At 46.2% G+C, this 18,481-nt stretch overlaps 1 protein-coding gene and 2 non-coding genes across 3 annotated transcripts in view; all 3 read right to left on the bottom strand.

Moving 5' to 3' along the window:
* Positions 1 to 2,430: 2,430 nt before the first annotated feature.
* Positions 2,431 to 2,502, bottom strand: Trnat-cgu (transfer RNA threonine (anticodon CGU)). The gene has a single exon. It is a non-coding gene; the product is annotated as a tRNA-Thr (tRNA).
* A 4,099-nt stretch (positions 2,503 to 6,601) lies between these two features.
* On the bottom strand, positions 6,602 to 6,673 carry Trnat-ugu (transfer RNA threonine (anticodon UGU)). The gene has a single exon. It is a non-coding gene; the product is annotated as a tRNA-Thr (tRNA).
* Positions 6,674 to 12,012: 5,339 nt separating this feature from the next.
* The window catches only part of LOC144179714 (angiotensin-converting enzyme-like), a 65,470-nt gene continuing 59,001 nt past the window's right edge, over positions 12,013 to 18,481 (bottom strand). The window contains exons 23-28 of the mRNA XM_077708157.1: positions 17,304 to 17,428; positions 16,412 to 16,510; positions 14,951 to 15,095; positions 13,598 to 13,696; positions 13,408 to 13,530; positions 12,013 to 12,794 (exon numbers count right to left, since the gene is read on the bottom strand). Of these exons, the coding sequence (XP_077564283.1) occupies positions 12,584 to 12,794; positions 13,408 to 13,530; positions 13,598 to 13,696; positions 14,951 to 15,095; positions 16,412 to 16,510; positions 17,304 to 17,428 (802 nt within the window). The 3' untranslated portion in view covers positions 12,013 to 12,583. The remainder of the gene's footprint in view (positions 12,795 to 13,407; positions 13,531 to 13,597; positions 13,697 to 14,950; positions 15,096 to 16,411; positions 16,511 to 17,303; positions 17,429 to 18,481) is intronic.

The following is an 18,481-nucleotide window of genomic DNA, read 5'->3' on the forward strand; positions in this document are numbered from 1 at the left end:
ATTCTAACAATTTCTAACCATGTTCTAACAACTAAGTTCTAACATAACAATTGTACTACATCCAAATGATTCGAGCGTGAGAGTCAAAAGAATAAAACAGTCTAAAACAATCGATTTTTGCAAGGATGACTGCAATAGCGCGTTTCAGGGTTTCCAACGCAAATGTTCTTCAACAATGGATGAAAATAAATTTAAAGAATTGCTGCTAGTAAGCATGGCTGCTAGGCTGTTTCAGTCGTTTATCGTTGCTGGGAAGAATGAGTGTTGTACTTGGACTTGGTCCCGCTTCTCGGCGTAGCGAGCGCAAAATGTTAGGTGTGTCAGTGATTTATACATCAGGGGTTCTCGCAGTGTCATTTTGCATTGTCGTCTGCATGCCCTACTAAGGTTTATGGTGTCTTGAGATGCTCTGAGTTTGTTGGGCATCAGGGGATATGTGTCGAGACGAATACTCTTCTTCGCTTGTTTCCTCCCCAGCGTTAAGAAACAATGACTGTTTTTTTATCTCTGCAATTCTCTTCTCACCAGTGTGTACAATAACGAGCTCCTTGCACCGGGACAGAGGCCGTAATAACATAGCGTGGGTTCCGTGTTGCTCCAAGGCCACATATTGCGTGGAAACCTCGCTCACGCCTCCGGAACGTGCACGAGTATACGCTGACTCCCTTTAGGTCTCACTGGCAGTGACGTAATTGATTCCGTTGTTGCTTCACGTACTTGTGCCCTCGTACTCCAGAAGCTTACTCTAGCGTGAACTAGAACGATGTCCTGACGCCTGCCCCCCCCCGCTCTGCTTTCCGTCCCGTATTCCTCGACGTCGCGGCGCTACGCTCGCTTCTTTGTCTTGCATCTTGGCACATGTTCAACTAGCCCGGGGCGTCTTGCATCATCCGGTCGCGTGATTGGCAGCGCAGCTCAGGAGTTCTGTTTTTGTCGGAGCTTTGTTGCATTCTAGCGTACTTTCTGCTGCGGGTATGCACGAACGCATGCATGCTCTGGGTAACTAAACTATTAACGATTGACAGTCGACAATCACCAGTGCGATTTTTGCGGTAAACCGCCTTGAACTGCCCCCTGCCTTTGTTACTGCTTACGTTGTGTAACGTAGGCGTTTGCTGGGTAATTGAAACACTCGAGAATGCACGTCTGGGTGGTGTCTGGCTGACCTGTTTCATTATAAATTCATTTATAAGCCATTATAAATTCATTTAATTTAGACCTCACGCCGGTGTTAGTGCACGCCATGGTTTAAGTGAACCCCCCTCCTTGTTCTTCCTTGTGTTGTCGTTTCATCTAAACAATGAGTCAAGGACCCCGTGAGGGCTCTAGGATGTTCCCCAACGAGTAGCCACTTTGGCATTGTGAAAATGTGTTATTTTATCAAGCGTCTATCAGGAATGAGTTCATGGTAATCATTAATAGAAGAATACATCAGCACGTAGTGTACTATGCGTTTTTTTATGACATACGCAGCGAGCACGCTGCATTTATCGCGATTTATTCCTCCTTACCAATGGGCAGAAAACAAGGGACCGTCAATCGCTGCTTAACAAACCGAATGCAAATTAGGGTATGCCTGGAATGTGTACCATTGCTCCGCGAAATATCAGCGGCAATAGAAAATCAGACTGACAATGTTCATAGACTACAATCAATAAAAAGCAATCCTTTCCAATTTCACTGAACTGCGACGTATAAGCTGTTACAGTAGCAGGTCGGTGGATTTAAACCTTGATAAGCCATCCTGTAATGGCTTATCAGCTGCCGCTAAGGATTTATACCTTACTTTTCATAGGGACGAAACGTTAGTTTCGTAGGGCCAAGGACCTGACCGAGTTACTTACAAACCAGGCGTTAGGTGAGCTCAGCGGTGATTGGTTCCGGAATATAGAGCAAGCAGCAACAGGACTGCTTGCTCTATTCTCGAGTCCCTCCCCGAGTCTGTTGCAAGGTTAGCAACCATGGCGAGGCACAATGCCAGAACGCCACGTGATAACGTGGCGTTCTGGCATTGTGCCTGCAGTGATAAAGTGGTCGCAGCAAGCGAAAAAGGTACGCAAATTTTCTTTCATTTGGTGTATCTATAAAGCTGGAAATTTCTTGATACCGTATCCGTCACCCTACGCCCCTTCGCTAACTCCAAACACGTGCGTGCACTTTTTTTTTTTGTTAGCGCGCAGAAGCCACCCATACTTAGCCAGACATATTCAGTTTCAGCTAATAGTTAAAAAAACGGAAACCCCACCCCGCGTGCTAACGGATAACGGCACGACTAAAGCGCGAAGCCAAGAGTTAGCCAGAACAAATCACTCAGCGTGTGCATTGACTTAGTTAACGAAGATCTGCGATGCAGCAATGAGTAAAGCGCAAAAACTTTGTATCCTAGGTAGTTTCAAGCCTTTGACAACCCTTCCAAAAAAAAAAAAATACTGCCGCCAGTGAGGATCGAACTCACGACCGCTGGTTTACGAGACCAGCGCTCTACCGCTGAGCTATAGCGGCACGGCGGCCACGGCCGGTTCGTGGCGTTCTTACGGAGGAGAGCGATTCGCTGTTGCATGTGCCCTTTGTTGGGTGTTGTGAAACCTGCTTTAGCCAATCCCCTAAGCAATTATGCGTCATCCTGCCATGGCTCATACTACTAGTGTAGCATTTTACGAAAGAAAAACTTACGCCTTTCTCGTCGACATGGTTAGTACATTGATAAGTTGATTGATACTAACAAAGTAAATTTTAATAACGTGCACACGACTTTAAGTAACGCTACTCTGAAGCACTACGACCACAATGTAAAGCTGACGGCGATTCACCGGAGCAGTGACGTTGATTATATAACCTGCAAGCGACTGATTTCGTGGTGTTCGCCATCGACGGTAACGCGCTTACTAACCGAACAAAGCGGCAAGGTTAACGAAAAGGCGAATAGCTTTCCAGCATTTTTTTTTCTCTTCTTCCCTTTTTTGCGATAAGCATATTCTGATTCTTCCGTTACCTGAATACTTCACGATGGAATATTACCGCATTGTTTTTTGGTTCGTCCTCGTTTGAAAAAGATTTATGCCCTGGGTCAGGAAGCTGGGAAATCTTTTAGAAAAAAAAATATTTCGGGCAAGATTATTGGCTTGCAGGGCCACAGGATGATATTTCAGACTCACCTCCCAGTAAACAGTAATTTCTCGAGGAGTAACAATCCATCACGTAGAGCAGTGTCCGTAAAATGAAAGGTTGATTTTAGTATTCCCTCCGCTCGACATATTTCGCGCGAACGGGTCGAAGCCTCATTCGGGAAGCCTCCCGTAATTTTAAGTTTGTAACCCTCTTGCGCAAATGTTGATGCGCAGCAGAGGGAGGGAGCGACGCGGCTGTGCAACTGCCCGACGTTAGGCCTAACGTCATACTTAAACGTTTAATGCCGTCAACCGGCACCCACTTCGTTTTGCACGTCACGCTGTGGGGTAAAGGCTGAAGAAAGCGATACGTTAGGCCCAAGGGCGTACGCAAGATTTCATTTCGAAATGGGAAGGGGGGGGGGGGGGGGGGGGTGTTGCGGAAGGCGGAAAAAATAAGGCAAGGAACGCAAAAGAAAACTTAAAATCAATAAAAAAACTTACGGCATTCATCGAGGGTACACTATCGGCGACTGAACCAATGCCAATGAACACAGTCGCCTATAGTGTATTCCCAATTTTTATTTTCGGCGGAATCGCAAAATGGCTGACCGCGTTGAGACCAAGCGTCCAATTTGCGAACGAGCAATATTGCGAACGAGCAATATTGCGAACGAGCAATATTGTTCAGTTCTCTTAATTGGACAATTAGCCGAGTAAAGAATAAACCAAGACATAATTCGGGTAACCAGCCGACTGCCCTCTCATGAGCTGACAGTTATAGCTCTCCTAAGCAGTGCGTATACGCAACAACTTATAGTCAGTGCGGAATCAAAAGCCAGAGACGCGACAACCCTTTTTTGCTGTCTTGGAATGGGCAGATGCAAAATGCAAGGGCTGTTTACGGGCACGCGGCAGTAAATACAACAAACATTGTCGAATAAAAACCTAATATTAATGCGTAAAAACTGCAAGGAATCATAGCACGGAAACTCATGCGTAACAGCTATAGACCCTACTTGTGCTGATTAAAAGTGTCTCAGGAAACCCTGAATTCTTCCGGGTAGTTAAAAGAATCCTGGTTCTTTAAAACGCCTAAAAAATCAACATATCTAAAACATGCAGAACACCTTCTTCGCCCTGCGCAACACAAAGAGAGTGCACACAGAAAGAGGGGCAGGAGCTGCGAAAGAAATGTATTAAATAATTTTTTTGGAAATTTCTGATCACTACGAAAGGGTGAATTTCTATCAAATAGCCGCTGCTACAATATAGTAACAATTTCAATTTGTAATTACACTGTGTAGAGCCTGGTTACTATATGTTGCGGTTCAGACTATACCGCAAACTAATGAACACATAAAGAAAAATATCTCGAAAAGGATAAAACTTGAAACTAAATATTTCGAATAAGAACAGCTCTTTTAAAAGCACGCTGACCTACAAAGACGAATACAAAAAACTAAGCAAAATTGATTTGACAAAAAGAAAAATAGAACAAGGGAACCAAGCCGCCAGTGAGGATTGAACTCACGACCGCTGGTTTACAAGGCCAGCGCTCTGCCACTGAGCTATTTTTTTTTTATTGCCACTGAGCTATAGCGGCCTCCAAGCGCCTTAGCAGTTCCCGTCGGCTTGGTGCACAAACCTCACTGACAATTGCGTTCTCAAAGCGAGAAAGTCCAGCTTCAAGTAAATAACGTAAAACGATAACGTGTACGGTGCAGTCAAAATGCCAGACGTGTACATTAAAGGGGCCCTAAATAGGCTGCCAAATGTTACGATTTTGCGTGCGCCGTCGCTGGAGTACTATCCAAGGAACGTCATCCCGCAAAAATGGTTTAAATGCGTTAAGTATTAGCCGAGTTATCGCTCATTAAAAGGGGCCACCCATAAGGCCTGGGGCTCTCCTCCTCTAGTAGCTCCTCCGAAGCACTGTGGAAGCCGCGACGTCATCGACCCGGCGCAAGACCACCGAGAGAAACAGGGCAATCCATCACCCTCCTTGATGTACGTGCAGTCATTGGCTGCGCCAAGCCCTGCGCGCGATTTTTTTTTTTTTTTAGCACTCGACGCGCATGCTCCGCCCACCAGATTCCGGTTGAACGGTGAGCGCTGTCGCTGTGGTTCGCGTTCGCGGCGCCGCACTGGGCAGTGTCTCGTGCGTCATAGAGGCGCGTCAGAGCCGGAAAGAACTGCGTCAGAGCGCGCAAGTGTGGCGGCAAGGTATGGTTGGTGAGCCAGGGGAGAAAGTGAAATCTTTTTTTCGTGTTTGTGCGGCCCCTGCTTTACGCAGAGGTGTAATATTTGGTACACGTTGTCGTGAAGGGGTACTCTAGCGATTGCGCGATTGAAATGGCCACCTTCGGAAGCCTATTTAGGGCCCCTTTAAACTATGCGAGGTCAAAATATACGGGGAGACTTGCCGAAGGCACGAACGTCGAAAATCATTATTTGTTGTGGCAACTGGCGCTGAAAAACTATTTACTGCAAGACCAGAAAACGCCATGTGTTTTTTTTTTTTTTTTACCTGCCGATTCACGTTAGTTTTTATGATTTCGGGGAGCCCCGAAGTAACAAAAATTAAAGTTCATAAATGTTCATGCCTGAACTCTGCAGAAAATACTTTTACTTGAGTAAATACCTAATCAAACATTTTTTTGTTTGCCACTGTTAGTCAACAGTGATATGAAATTGTTTCCCATCAACAATGTTATCATTTTTAATTCCATGAGAAGCTATGAAAGTTTGATGAAAATAGGGTTGCCACTTGCCCGGTTTTTGACCGGCCCGACCGGTTTTTTTCGACAGCGGGCCGGTTGCCGGTTAGAACCGGCCGTCATTGGCCGGTTTCTGGGCCATCGTGCCGCGAGTATTTCTTTTTTTTTTGACATTTTATAAGCGTTAATTCAGACACTACGATGATAAATAGGAGTCGGCAAGCTGCGCAAAGACACGCGAGCGGAGAAAATATGCGGACGAACGCGGGCGAGCTGTAAAGAAGAGCTTTTAATGTTGTTTTAATGGACGAAGTATGTGCGATTACCTTTCAGTGCAGCACATTCAGAGCAATAACCAAAATTTCAGTAACTTTCAGTACAAACGTTATGTTGATTCCTCTCTAGGAAAACGCTACAATGCATATGGCATTGCATGTCATAAAACATGGATTATTTTTTTCACCACAAATTCAACCTTCTAAATACCACGCCCCTCCCCCCCCCTTCCCCCAAAGGGCTGTTTTTTTTTTTTGGGGGGGGGGGGGTTCGGGGAAAGGTGGCAACCCTAGTTGAATATATACAAATTGTGGTGAGCTTGAATTCGAGTAAGAACGTAAAAATACATTCTTACTGCAATGAAAACCTCGAGAGACGTTTTTCATTTCCATTTTTTTACACCAATATAAAATCGCATTTTATCATCTAAATGGGATAGCCCGATCCAAGGAAAAAGGTAGCGCAAGTTTTAAAAAAAGGACTTAAAAAAAAAGCGCCAGCCGCCAGTGAGGATCGAACTCACGACCGCTGGTTTACAAGACCAGCGCTCTGCCACTGAGCTATAGCGGCGACGGCGGTTTTCTGCGTTGCGAGAGAGAACAATTGAAGAGCACTGCCCGCAGCCGACGTGATTGTCAGATAACGCCATTCTCGTGTCCGAGCTAAAAGGGCAGTTATCTAGCGGGAAGGCGAGAATGTCATTCATTTCGGTGCGCAGCCGTGTAGCGCTGTGGAAAAGAAAAAAAAAAAGAGAAAGAAAGCAACGGGCAAAATTGTGGAAAGTATGGATTGAAGTTGGTTTCCAAGAAACCGCATAAATTTGTGTAGCATGTAAAGAGACTCACTAAGCAAGTTGACAGCTCTCTCTCTCTCTTTCTCTCTCTACACACACACACACACACACATACATACATATATATATATATATATATATATATATATATATATATATATATATATATATATATATATATATATATATATATATATATATATATATATATATATATATATATATATATATATATATATATATACCCACCCCAACCGGAGCGCGCGTTAGTAAGTTTTTTTCTTTTTTTCGCGGCGGTCGGCCTTCGCTGGCATTGCGTGTCGCGGTCAATATTAAACCTAGGTAAAGCCAAAACCGCCTTGAAGAGAAACGTTGAGTGCCGGCAGTGTTAATATCTCTCTTGGTTGCTGGCTAAACGTGTTGAATGCAGGAAGTCAACTAAAACGACTCAGCTGATCTTTCTGCACTGATGTTTGCCGCTCGGCCAACAGGCGCTCTTATGGTAGCGCGGGGCGTAATTTTTTCTACAAAAGGTCGCGTCAACGTCACTGCCTACGCAAATTTCACCGCCCTGCTTGAGTTATCAGCAGCTACTTTTATCAGGGGTCAAGCCACCGGCCCAACACAAAAGGAAAGTAAGGCATGAAGGATAACGGCGTGGAAACAAAAGCCGCGATAAGAAAGAGAGAAATAAAATTTTATTTTCTGAAAATACCAGATAGCACTTGGTCCTTGCCGGTCAGAGGTGGTAGGCCTCCTCAGTCCAGGAAACATTTGGCGGTAGCTGCCGTCTTCACCTGGTTCACCAGATTTTTCTGGTTCTCCGGATCCTCGTCGACGAGCAGTGCCTCCCAGTTTTCAGTGACGTCGTGTAGATCTGTTGCACGAGCGCTTGCATTATGAGGTCTTGCTTTTGCTGCTTTTTTGACGGTGGGATCGCCAGGAGGCCTCGTAAGATGTTCCAGGTCCTTTTCGTGCTGCGGGTGCCCTGAAGTTAGTCACTTGCTTTGTCCCAATTTTGCCGGTAGAGTAGGACGCCATATTCTTGTGCGTTCTTTGTAATGGCGGCGATTTTCAGCTCGAGTTCCCTGTAGTGCTTCTGTTTTTTCCACCTTTGTCTTTTCCACAATAAAATAATGTTTTTTTTTGTTTTTTTTTTACGGAGGGAAGATCACAAGGCATTAGCGCCGGATTTTGTTGCCGGCCGATGAGGCTATAAATATAAAAAATGTAGGAAGACACTGATGCACTTTTAACAGTTATTTTTCTTCTCGGATTGTATTATGAAGAGACACGCAATGCAGGCCCTACACACCATTGGCATTTGTCGCTTCAAGCACTGGGTCAAACTGGTCAGGAAACTGCAACTCGTTTATTCGAAGCCATCCGAAGCCAAGCAGATGTAGCAGGAAAAGTGCTGCGCTCGGTCTCTGACAACGTTTTTCCTGAAAAAAAGCCCTGAAAAGCAGGAAAAAAAGCCCTGAAACAGTGCTCGCTCGACAAATGGGGTCACGTAAGACACCGTTGCTTGCGTCAATCGGCCAGTGTCGTCTGAGACAGCCCCAAGCCCCGTAGTGCTGTGCAGCTAAACCAAGCATGCTGTGCGCAGTACGAACAGCAGAACGCATCAGTACTTCTATGTTTACATGTGCTTTCGTAACTTCCACTGTTTGTTCCATCATTCTTATTGCTTTCTAAAGAATGTGCCCTAAATTTAAGTGCAAATCGCTCGTTCGTCTAGTTTGTAAGCTCTACCTAATTTGCGTCTGCTTCTGCCAGCCTCCGCCAATCGCAGAGCTTAGCTCATGTGACATCATAGGTTCTGTTGCGGGAAATGAGCTGGTGGGTCGCATGACCATTCCCGTTTTTCCTAATTATGTAGCTTATTTGAGCGAAGTTTACGTTAAAAGTGGTGTCAGTATGATTCTAACGAGACAATCTTTTGAACGGCCCGCGTTCCCCTGCTAACTTCCAGTTTCTCCATGACGGCATAGCACCTGCCATTCAAGCAAATTATGCGCTCATTCCTCCACGTGCAGGGCGTCTTAGCGACCATGGCGTCCACGCAACGCGCGACCTTCCAGAGTGTTCCAGGCCTGTCTTCTAATATACGTGACATCGCCCTGTCTGCGCGCCTCTCTCCCTCACTCGTTGTCGTTTTCCTTTCCATATGACCTCGTTGTTTTGCCGCCGACACGGAAGGACAGGGCGAGCAGACTGACAACGTTTCGCATGAAATTTGGAGGAGCAACCGATGTACCTTACACGGATATTTTTATTTGCGTCTGGTCTTAATGCAAGCGACACTGGAGTGAAAGACTACGAAAGTAATATAAATCGGCCGCGTTTAGTGACTACTGCGAGTAACCCTGTCTATGATGTTAAAAAACGCGTTCTAGCCGTGGTGGCAACAGCTAGTACGAGGACGCGAATGTCGTCCTTTCCTGAGCAGTGAAAGAGCACATACCCGTAGAGGTGCGCCCTTTCCAACGCTGTTCCCGGGATTTTCGATTTTGTTCGAGTCCCGAAACTTACTGAAGGTTTAAACATAGCCCTTTGAGCGGCAGGAAGAGGAGGAATAAACATTTATTCAACTGTATGAGTTCCGTTGTGGGAGGCCTCAGTCCAGGAAGCCTTGGTCCTTTGGCTGCCCAGCGGGCCCTGTCCACCAGTCGTTACTGTTCGTGAGGGCGTGAGCTGGTCAGCTGGTCCTCCCACTGCTCCAGGGTGGGGTTTGCTAGGGGGCTTAATGATGGTGGTTGTCGGCGCTCCCAGACCATACGGTAAAGAGTGTTGGTTGTGGGGCAGTGTTGACAAGCAATGTGTATGCTGTTTGGTAGATGGCATGGAGTAGTGTTCCGGGGGGGTAGGTGCTAGTTTGCAGCTGTCTGGGGGTAATGGCTTCCTCTGTGGTCATCCTGGGGTGTCAGAAGGGGGGGGGGGGGGGGGGGTAGATGCGGCGCTGCAGTCGGTAATGGGCGAGGACATCCGTGTATCTTTTTGAATTGTTGTCGCTGTAGGTCCTCGACCGGTCTTCCAACGAGGATAATGCCCGGCAGGTATGCTCACGGGCAGCGGCGTGGGCCGCTTCATTCCCCTCGAGGGATGCGTGGCCTGGGGTCCAGATTATGTGGAGTTCGGAGGGGGGGAAGGGGGGGGGGGCTTTGTAGAGTGATCAGAATGCGAATGGCTTGAATAGAGAGGGGTTTTTTTTTTAGTCGTTCGACTGCATGGCACATCGTTCGGCATGGCACCTCGGCATCTAATGTGCGTGCTTTTAGAAGAACATAGAAGTTAACTACCACTCACACAAAAAGCTTCTGGGCTGCAACAGCGAGTGTGAGTTTTCTGAAATTGGTAATCCCCTGTTCCGTAGGCTAGCTGTTCCTGATGCCTGCCCACGCAAGGCGGAATATGAAGACTTACAAAATTAGAAGAGGAATTTACTAAAACGTTAGTAGCGACATTTCTCCGACTGTGGCTTAGGGGGTTAGAAGCACATAGTTAAAATGGCATACACTTCACTAGAACAGAAAGCTGAGCTCGTGTTGGTACACGTGTTACGTGTTTCCGCGCTTTAAATGGTGAAGGTGTACACTCGCCGTGAGTTATTGTTAGTCGCGTTTGATAAAACAAGTCGTTACGATGTGACTGTATGATGTTCATTTTCACGAGCTCCAACTTGCATCGCGGCAGTCGCGGCACAGAAAGAGGGGGGGGGGGAGGGGGGGGGGGCGCAGTATACCGAAGCCCCAAGCAACCATTAGCAGCAGCGCCGTGGGCTACGTTAGCAGCGTGTCTCATGCAGGCAGCGGCATCGCATGGAAGAGAGCTTTACTGATCTGGTCGAGCGGTTCCGCCGTCGCGGTAAATTTGAACTTCATTTGACCGCAGCTGAGCCGTATCCTCGGCGACGCGCCACGTGACTCGCCGGGCCGAGCTCCGCTGACATCCGCGTTCGCCGCACAACCTGCTTTGATTCGTGGTTTTGTCGTGGTTCACCGCTGCGGCTACCGGATTGGCGCATGCGCTCTCCGCAGCTAGTTCGTGCCCTACCACGTGACTCGCCCCATGCATACGAGCATGGCCATGGATGACGGCGAGGCCGAGACGTCTTCCCTGTGCGTTGGGCGGGAGCTGGAGGTTTTGAGCCGTCGATGGCAAGCGTGTCTGACCCCCCCGCGGATATTGCCCGGCGAGCCGTTCGGCTCGGAAAACGCAGTGAGCGGGCCTACAACCGTAGACAAAGGCAGGCTTCGGACGAATAGCATACTAATAACAACTAGATCGAAGGTTAATCAAGTCAAACCAAGAATTAACTAGGCTGAGCCAAGCTTTCGCTTTGCGTATCCAGGGCTAGCCGAGGTAAGCCGCAGCCATTTCTTTTTTGCTCAACTAAACGTCGACTGAGCGGAGTTGACCAGACCTGCGAGGCGCAAACTAGGGTCACTATGTAGTTATGTAGTTTATGTATTTATTTATTGTTATTTATAGTTATGTAGTTTATTTATTGTTGTGCCTTTATCTTGCCTCTTTTGACGCTGTTTTAACGCGATTTCAACCCGACGTGCTGTTTTAACCCGACGTGCATTTCTAATTAAAAGAGCGTTGGCATTCCGGGTTATGTGCTTACATTATGTTTGACTCAAATACACCCAATATTTATTTTGCGCTAGCAATGTTGATGCGTATGAGCCGTGCCCCAGGGCAAGTAGTTGCGAAACGTCTTCCCCGTACATGCAGCGTGTTGAAACAACAGGCGAGCGTCTTCAAACACCTTCATTTATAAAGCGCTGGATGATTAGAAATTTGGCGCGATTGTCTCAATGCATGGTCTAACTTGTTTCAAAATAACACGTGTCACCTGCACGTGCTTTCGCTTTTTCGCAAATATACAAAAACCAGTTTTCGCTTATGGGAAAACCGCTGGCCGGATTAACTCTTTGCCTATGCGGATACCTGCAAAAAAACAGAACGGGTTATACTGCGCCCATGGACGAAATTGGGTTTTTCATAGGCTGCAGAAATCTATAGAAGCAGGATTGCTTGGAATATTACAGAGAAAAATACACACTAAATTCGACCTCCATGCCACGTAATTAATCAAGAAATCCGCTTTTCCAGAATAACGTTTTTAATGCGCTCATTTATTTTAGCAACACCGTGAAGATTCTTCTTTGTGGCATAAGTGATTTTTCGCCACACTAAACGGTCCCATAGAGCTGTAAATCGCTTCCAAAAAGCGACGCCAGAAAATCTACGCCAATAAATCAGACTGGGGTACGCCAAGATGGGCTTGTAAAAAAAAAGTTTAACGCATTGAAACGGCCGATGCCTCTTGCCTGCAGCGTCAACTCCACGCATACAAGTGCCCTAGGCCTCCTCTTTTGCCATACTAGAGCTAAAGCTGATAAATGATAAACTAAGGCCCTTATTGTATATCCGCTTTTGACAAGCTTTCCAAATTAAAGAGGGGAATCTCGGTTAACATGAGCTGCCCTTTATTGTACTTTGCTGGTGCGCTTTTCCCACCATTGGGAGGTATGACGAGCGTATACATTCTAACACTTTAGGCAATTCAATGTCGTCAGTTCACCTGTGTTCTAATTTAAAAGCATCAACCTTTAACCGCCTACGTCGTTCTGTGTTGAAGGCGTCCGAACGAGGGGTACAAGCGTCGGCCGTCCTCAGGACGTCTCGCAGGCACGCGGGCAGGACGTGGAGTTCGCGCTCTGCCATCCGACGGTGGTGCGACCTTGGTTCTGGCGCTTGAGCCACTCGTACAGGGGCTGGAAGTACTCGAGCAGCGGGCCGGCGTCCATCTCGCTCGTCCTGCCTTTCGTCAGCAAGGAGATGGCGTCCGTCCACTTGCGGGACTTGCCCAGCGCGAGGACATCGCTGAAGAGAGAGCAGAAAATAGTGTTGTGATGTAAACCCCCAAGCTGTTTACTATTTTGTCACGTAAGACGGGTGCTAGGAAAGAAAAGTAAAGCTCAAAATCCCAATAAGTCGTTTCCTTGGTGGTTATAAAGCCGGCTCTCTTAATTCGATCTCAGTTAATTCAATTTCACTGTTTAATTAAATAAATTTATAGTTCCTGTGAGGGTAAAAGTAATGAATATAAAATTTCTGCTAGTTCTGTTTTATTTGACAAAATTTTAGTAATCCCACCAGAGTCGAATTAAAGTCAATTTACCTCAAATATTGAGCCACCCAAAAGTTCCATCTCCTTCTCCGATGCAGTATACCCCTAAAGTTCCGACACACCCCTCATCAAAAACTAAAATAGTTGAAAAAACGGCTGACAGTCGGCAGTAAAAAAAATGAATCTGTAATCTTGTATTTTTTGATTTTGTATTAGTAGCGTTTTTTGATAATGCTATTCTAATGCACTTGAAACGATTCGGAAATCGCGCATGCCTGCAGTCAACCTCTCATTTTTTTTACAAAGTAAGGAAATAGAGGAAGATAGATAGGAAACTACAACAAGGAAAGATAAAGGCAAGCTCACCCGAACAACTTCCCAGCCTCCTTGGAATTATAGAAGTCGCAAGTGTGCAGTGGACCCTCGTGTTTGGCTTCTTCGCACATTGCTTTGTAAAATTGGAACTGCATCACCGCGCTTGTGAAGTACCTAGGAAAGAAACGTACGGCATTTTGGGTGCACCAATATACAGAGCGATGTACCGGTTTTGTGTTACCTTATGTAGGGAACGCTGCTTGAAATGTGGAACTTCGAAGGTGGATCGAAATCTTCTGGCGTCCTCGCTACGCCGGGGCAGATACCTTGGTATTCCAACCTGACAGAAATAATGATAACGTAAGTCGCATGGTGGCACTGGAGTTAGGTTCAAGCTAAATATTATGTTGGTGCCACACTCAAGAAAAGAGAACATCCCTCACGTAGCGTATTTTGCCCGACAGAAATTTATGAATAATTTGGTAGTGCCAGACTGAATGCCAAGAGAGTGTATGTGAACACAAATATTATGAAAAAAAAGTACATCCCAAGACGCAACAAATGATAGTGCATATATACAGACTTAATATGAGGGAAAAACAACGGAGGTTTAGTTGTCGTATGGTGAGAGTATGCGACAAACAATTTTGTGCTTCATCGTACGCAGAAGAGGCAGGGGCTCCGCCATTTTTTTTATATTCTGCCAGTGGCGAGAAGTTTCACGAGAGCTTAAGGAACGAATCCAATGTAAAAGGAACAAGTGCAGCCTCATTCTAAGCTAATCTTTATTTGGAAAACATTTTAATAACTGCGTTTTTTTACGCCATAGATTGTACTGGCTTTAGTCAGGGTCCAGTAAAACGTCTTTTGTGCACCAGTGGTCCTACTTGCTCAACGTTCTATGTGCTGAAATGTCCACTCAAAATGCTGAATGCCTCCGCAGCTTTAGTTTTTCTCAAGCGATTCCTTGGTTTGTAAGCGATTGCAAGGTTTCTGTCTGAAGAGATAAAATTGTGATACAATTCACATCCAATTAACCTGGAAGATATCTTTACCCCAACTTAGACAGGAAGTCAAGGGGCAGCCGTACACGATAGTCACTGCAGCCTGAACTTGTGATGAAGCGTCACCTGACTGACTGGGCCCAGCATACAGCACTGACGCAAAGCCTAACGGGAGTGACAGGGGAGTTAACAAAGGTGCAGCAATTTTTTTCATTCGGCTGGGTTTAGGATGCACTCTCGTGTACCCTGGTTAGGATGTACCCTGGTTCCTAGGTTACACTTTCTGCTTTACTACTTTCCTTATGCATAATTCATGACAAAGCTTAAGCTCTGTGTTATTTATTCATAGTTTCCGCCCCTTGTCGTAATACTATAGTCATAAGACCTTGTCGGCTCAATGAAATCATCATCGCATTAAGCTCGGTTCAACATGCATGCTCCAATTTTATACAGTTCGCGATAGTTTCTCGCTACGTAACTGTATGTAGTGCCTAAATGCGCCTACCATAGAGCTTAAATACGCATGCGTTCGAAATAAGAAAAAAAAAAAAGCACGGACTCTAGACGGATCGTGCGCCATATAGACTCACAGGAGATCCCACCAGGCCTTGTTGTACTCTTCGGGCGTGTACTTTCCTTTGAACACGTTCCACCTCCAGAGATCGTAAATGTACAGCGACGGCAGGGCTGCTATTTTGTCCAGGGCGACTCTGTACAGGTGGTTGATGTCTCTCTCTGCGACAAAGTGTTTAAACGTCGCGTGTGGAGCCCACCAGAACTATCGGAAATGTAACCGATCATTATCACGCATTTACATAGAGTAACCCGGGGAAATTATTAATCATTGTTACCGAAATATACCCAGGGGTAGAAGAAACATACAGCTGACGTGCACACGCATATACCGTAGCACAAGCAAAACATGGATGGCTGAAATAATGGTCGCCTTTTAAGAACGCGCCCCCTTCAAATTTTAAAGACGGTATGCGAAAATCCGCATGCGCTGCATTCAATTAACGATCTGTACGCAGCATAGCGACACAAGTTAATTTTAGTGTTTTCCTTTCGCTTTTTTTTTAATAAATGCGTATTTTTATATAATGCGTTTGGAACTATATACTTGGGTTAACAAGGTTACCAGCGCACGCAGTCGGGTACACAGAAGGAAGAAACGACAGGGTAAGGCGCTGAACTACAATTGATTTTTTTTTTCATTCAGGAAAGAAAGACACAAACCCCCGCACATCCATCCCACACAGCCTGACGTCAACCCTTATACTCTCGCCCTCAGCATGTTACAAACGTTGCACCAGATAATCCCCTTCCTTTTGCGAGAGCGCAACCGAAGGCAAGCTTACACAGTTTTCTTTAAGCCGCCAAATTTCAAGCGTTTCGATAACCTCTCCTGTGCGCTTATTCTTCTCTCTGGTAATGACTCGCACTCACCTAACAACGGGGCGCAAGCACAATTACTACAGTGCGAAGTCAACTTGGCTTCGCACTGAAGAAATGTGCTTGCGCCCCGGTTTCATCCTCGTCGGTTTCCTCCTCGTATATATAGCCATCCTCATATATATATTTGGGCATCGTGCACCAACCTGCCCTGTCAGAGCATATATGTACTAAATAAACAAAAACCTTCCTGATAAATTTGTGACGAGCAGGTGTGATCGTCCTACGGTATATAAACGCTGTTCACTCCTACCTAATTTATGGCAATGACACTTATCGACAAGCTGCCAGTGCAGACGCGGCGTAAAAACGTGGGTTATGAACCTTTTTTTAGGCAGTTATTTGAGCTATTCGAACTTGCAAGGGACAGGCTTTTTCATACATCATGAAAACAAAGCCAGATATAAATGCAAGGAGACATATATTCACACTACTCAGATCCACGTTAAATTACAGCAAGCCCCCTAGTTTCCCAACGCCATTCTTCAATGGAAGATTGCCGCAAGCAGCTTGCCGGAACGATCACAGCGTCAGAATCAGAAGGCGTCTTCTCCTTTCAACGGCGTGGCGCCAACTTACAAGGAGTGAGGTATGCTTACCATAGTCGTCAGGATCGGTATCCAAGAGGCCAATTGCTGCCAGGTGCTTCGCCGTAGAGAAGGACAGCGCTATCGTGTCTCCCACCGCCTCGTGAAAACCTGCGTACATTTGTTATTATTGGAACAGAAGCAGTGTTATAAAAAGACAATAAGACTTCGCAAGAAAGTCGCCAGCCAAAATACATTGCAGCACGTTACTAGTAAAAAATTAAAGCCGTTCCACTCAACGTGAAAGCTGACGGAAGTGCAGAGAAAGTGATTCGTCATAATGGGCTGTACCGCCGTTATCCGGTCACTGCTACCACACAAAGCGATTCAAATTTCCCGCCTCCGCAGTGCTCACGTGCCCCCTGCCTGAATGAAACAATTCTGTTTGTGCTTGCTTTTCCTCCCGCACGTGCCGACGTTGCACTGCCACTTTTTTTCGCTTACTATCGCAAAAACCAATACAACGAGCGTCCCGAACTAAATGAGCGCGGGCGCTGCCGGTTACATATGTTTTGCGTCAAATGTACCTGCAGTTTTTTTTTTTTTTTGCGCTAAACAACGGGGAGATGTATGACAAGCGCCAGCGTTTCACGAGCGAACGGTTATGACTATTTAAACCGCTTGGTTTTCGAAGCCTCTGCGGGACGCCCTACGACGGAACGCCAGTATCTATCTTGGGTCCGTTATCTCGCGGCACCGCCAGATTCCGGCAGTCGCTTGACATCGACCATTACAGCGAGCTACGACGACAAGGCGAGCCCCTAAAGTGCTCTGCACTTAAAAGTGACGTTGCGGTTGAAGGCTCCGTTCAAAATTATATTGTGTGGGCTCTGATAGGTATGTTTTCACGTTACTGATTGACAACTGCCCGATTCCAATTATGAGTGCTAACTTTTTTTTTTACCTGGGTTAGCCCCTGTTCGGAAGAAGATCGGCTGGTTGACGTAAAGGAGGTAGTACTCGATGTGTCCCATCTCGTGGTGCACAACGCGGAGATCATCCATCTTGACTTGCGTACATTGCTTGATTCTGGAAGTGGTCAGGGATTAACTGCACGTAAATTAATCGAGCAACCATGCATACTGTTCACGCCGCACTAAGAGCGTTCTATCGTGCACGCGTATTTTGTTAATGTGATTGATACCAAACCGTGCGCTGCATTGAGATCAGCACTAGATTTTTATCGTGTGGCCCGATTGTTTTTCTTTTTTTTTTTTTTTGGGGGGGGGGGGTACAATAAAAGGGCAGTTATTTGCGTTGCATGCTCCCGGATCCCTATAGACAGAGGGTTCATCTGCAGACATGGGGTTCCAAAAAAAGGGAGGGGGGTGCAGGTGTATCCTTTCTCTCTGGATATTGGATTTGAGGTCGAGTATATAAACAATATTCGTATAATTATTATAATGGAAGTTAAATGGTTGATCATATTGGTTTCCAAAAAATATACGCGTTTATTTTATTTTTTACAAAGCAATACTTCTCATTCCCCCACCCAGAAAACTTCTGCGGAGGAGAAAGTCAATAACGGGTCAATGCCGCCCGCAGCGCACAATGCTTCCTGGTCACCGCATGCACGGCTTCGTCGGCAGGTGCCTACAAAATCGAAGGATTTCGTTCTATGTCCGTACCCTCACTGGAATAAGAATGTTGATTGATTGATTGATTGTGGGGTTTAACGCGCCGACACAACGCAGGCGATGAGGCGCGCCGTAGTGGAGGGCTCCGGATTAATTTTGACCACCTGGGGATCTTTAACGTGCGCCGAAATCTCGTACACACGGGCGTTTTTGCTTTTCGCCTCCATCAGAAAAGCGGCCGCCGCGGCCGGGAATCGAACCCGCGACCTTGTGCTCAGCAGCGCAACGCCTTAGCCACTGAGCCACCGCGGCGGGTGGGAATAAGAATGTTGTCGTTCTTGAAATTCGTTTTCTTTAAACAGTTCATGCCGACTTAGCAAAGCAAGCACGGATGTTTGCGTGTTTTCCATGGCGTGGCTTCCACAGCTATCTAACAGGCGAGAGCAATTGAATTGGCGCTGTCATTTCTGCCAAGTAGCCGAACACAAAGATCCACGTTTTTTCC

Source organism: Haemaphysalis longicornis, unplaced genomic scaffold (assembly GCF_048455015.1).
Source record: "Haemaphysalis longicornis isolate Haplotype H1 unplaced genomic scaffold, Haemaphysalis longicornis Haplotype H1 scaffold_4, whole genome shotgun sequence".
Classification (NCBI taxonomy): Eukaryota; Metazoa; Arthropoda; class Arachnida; order Ixodida; family Ixodidae; genus Haemaphysalis; species Haemaphysalis longicornis.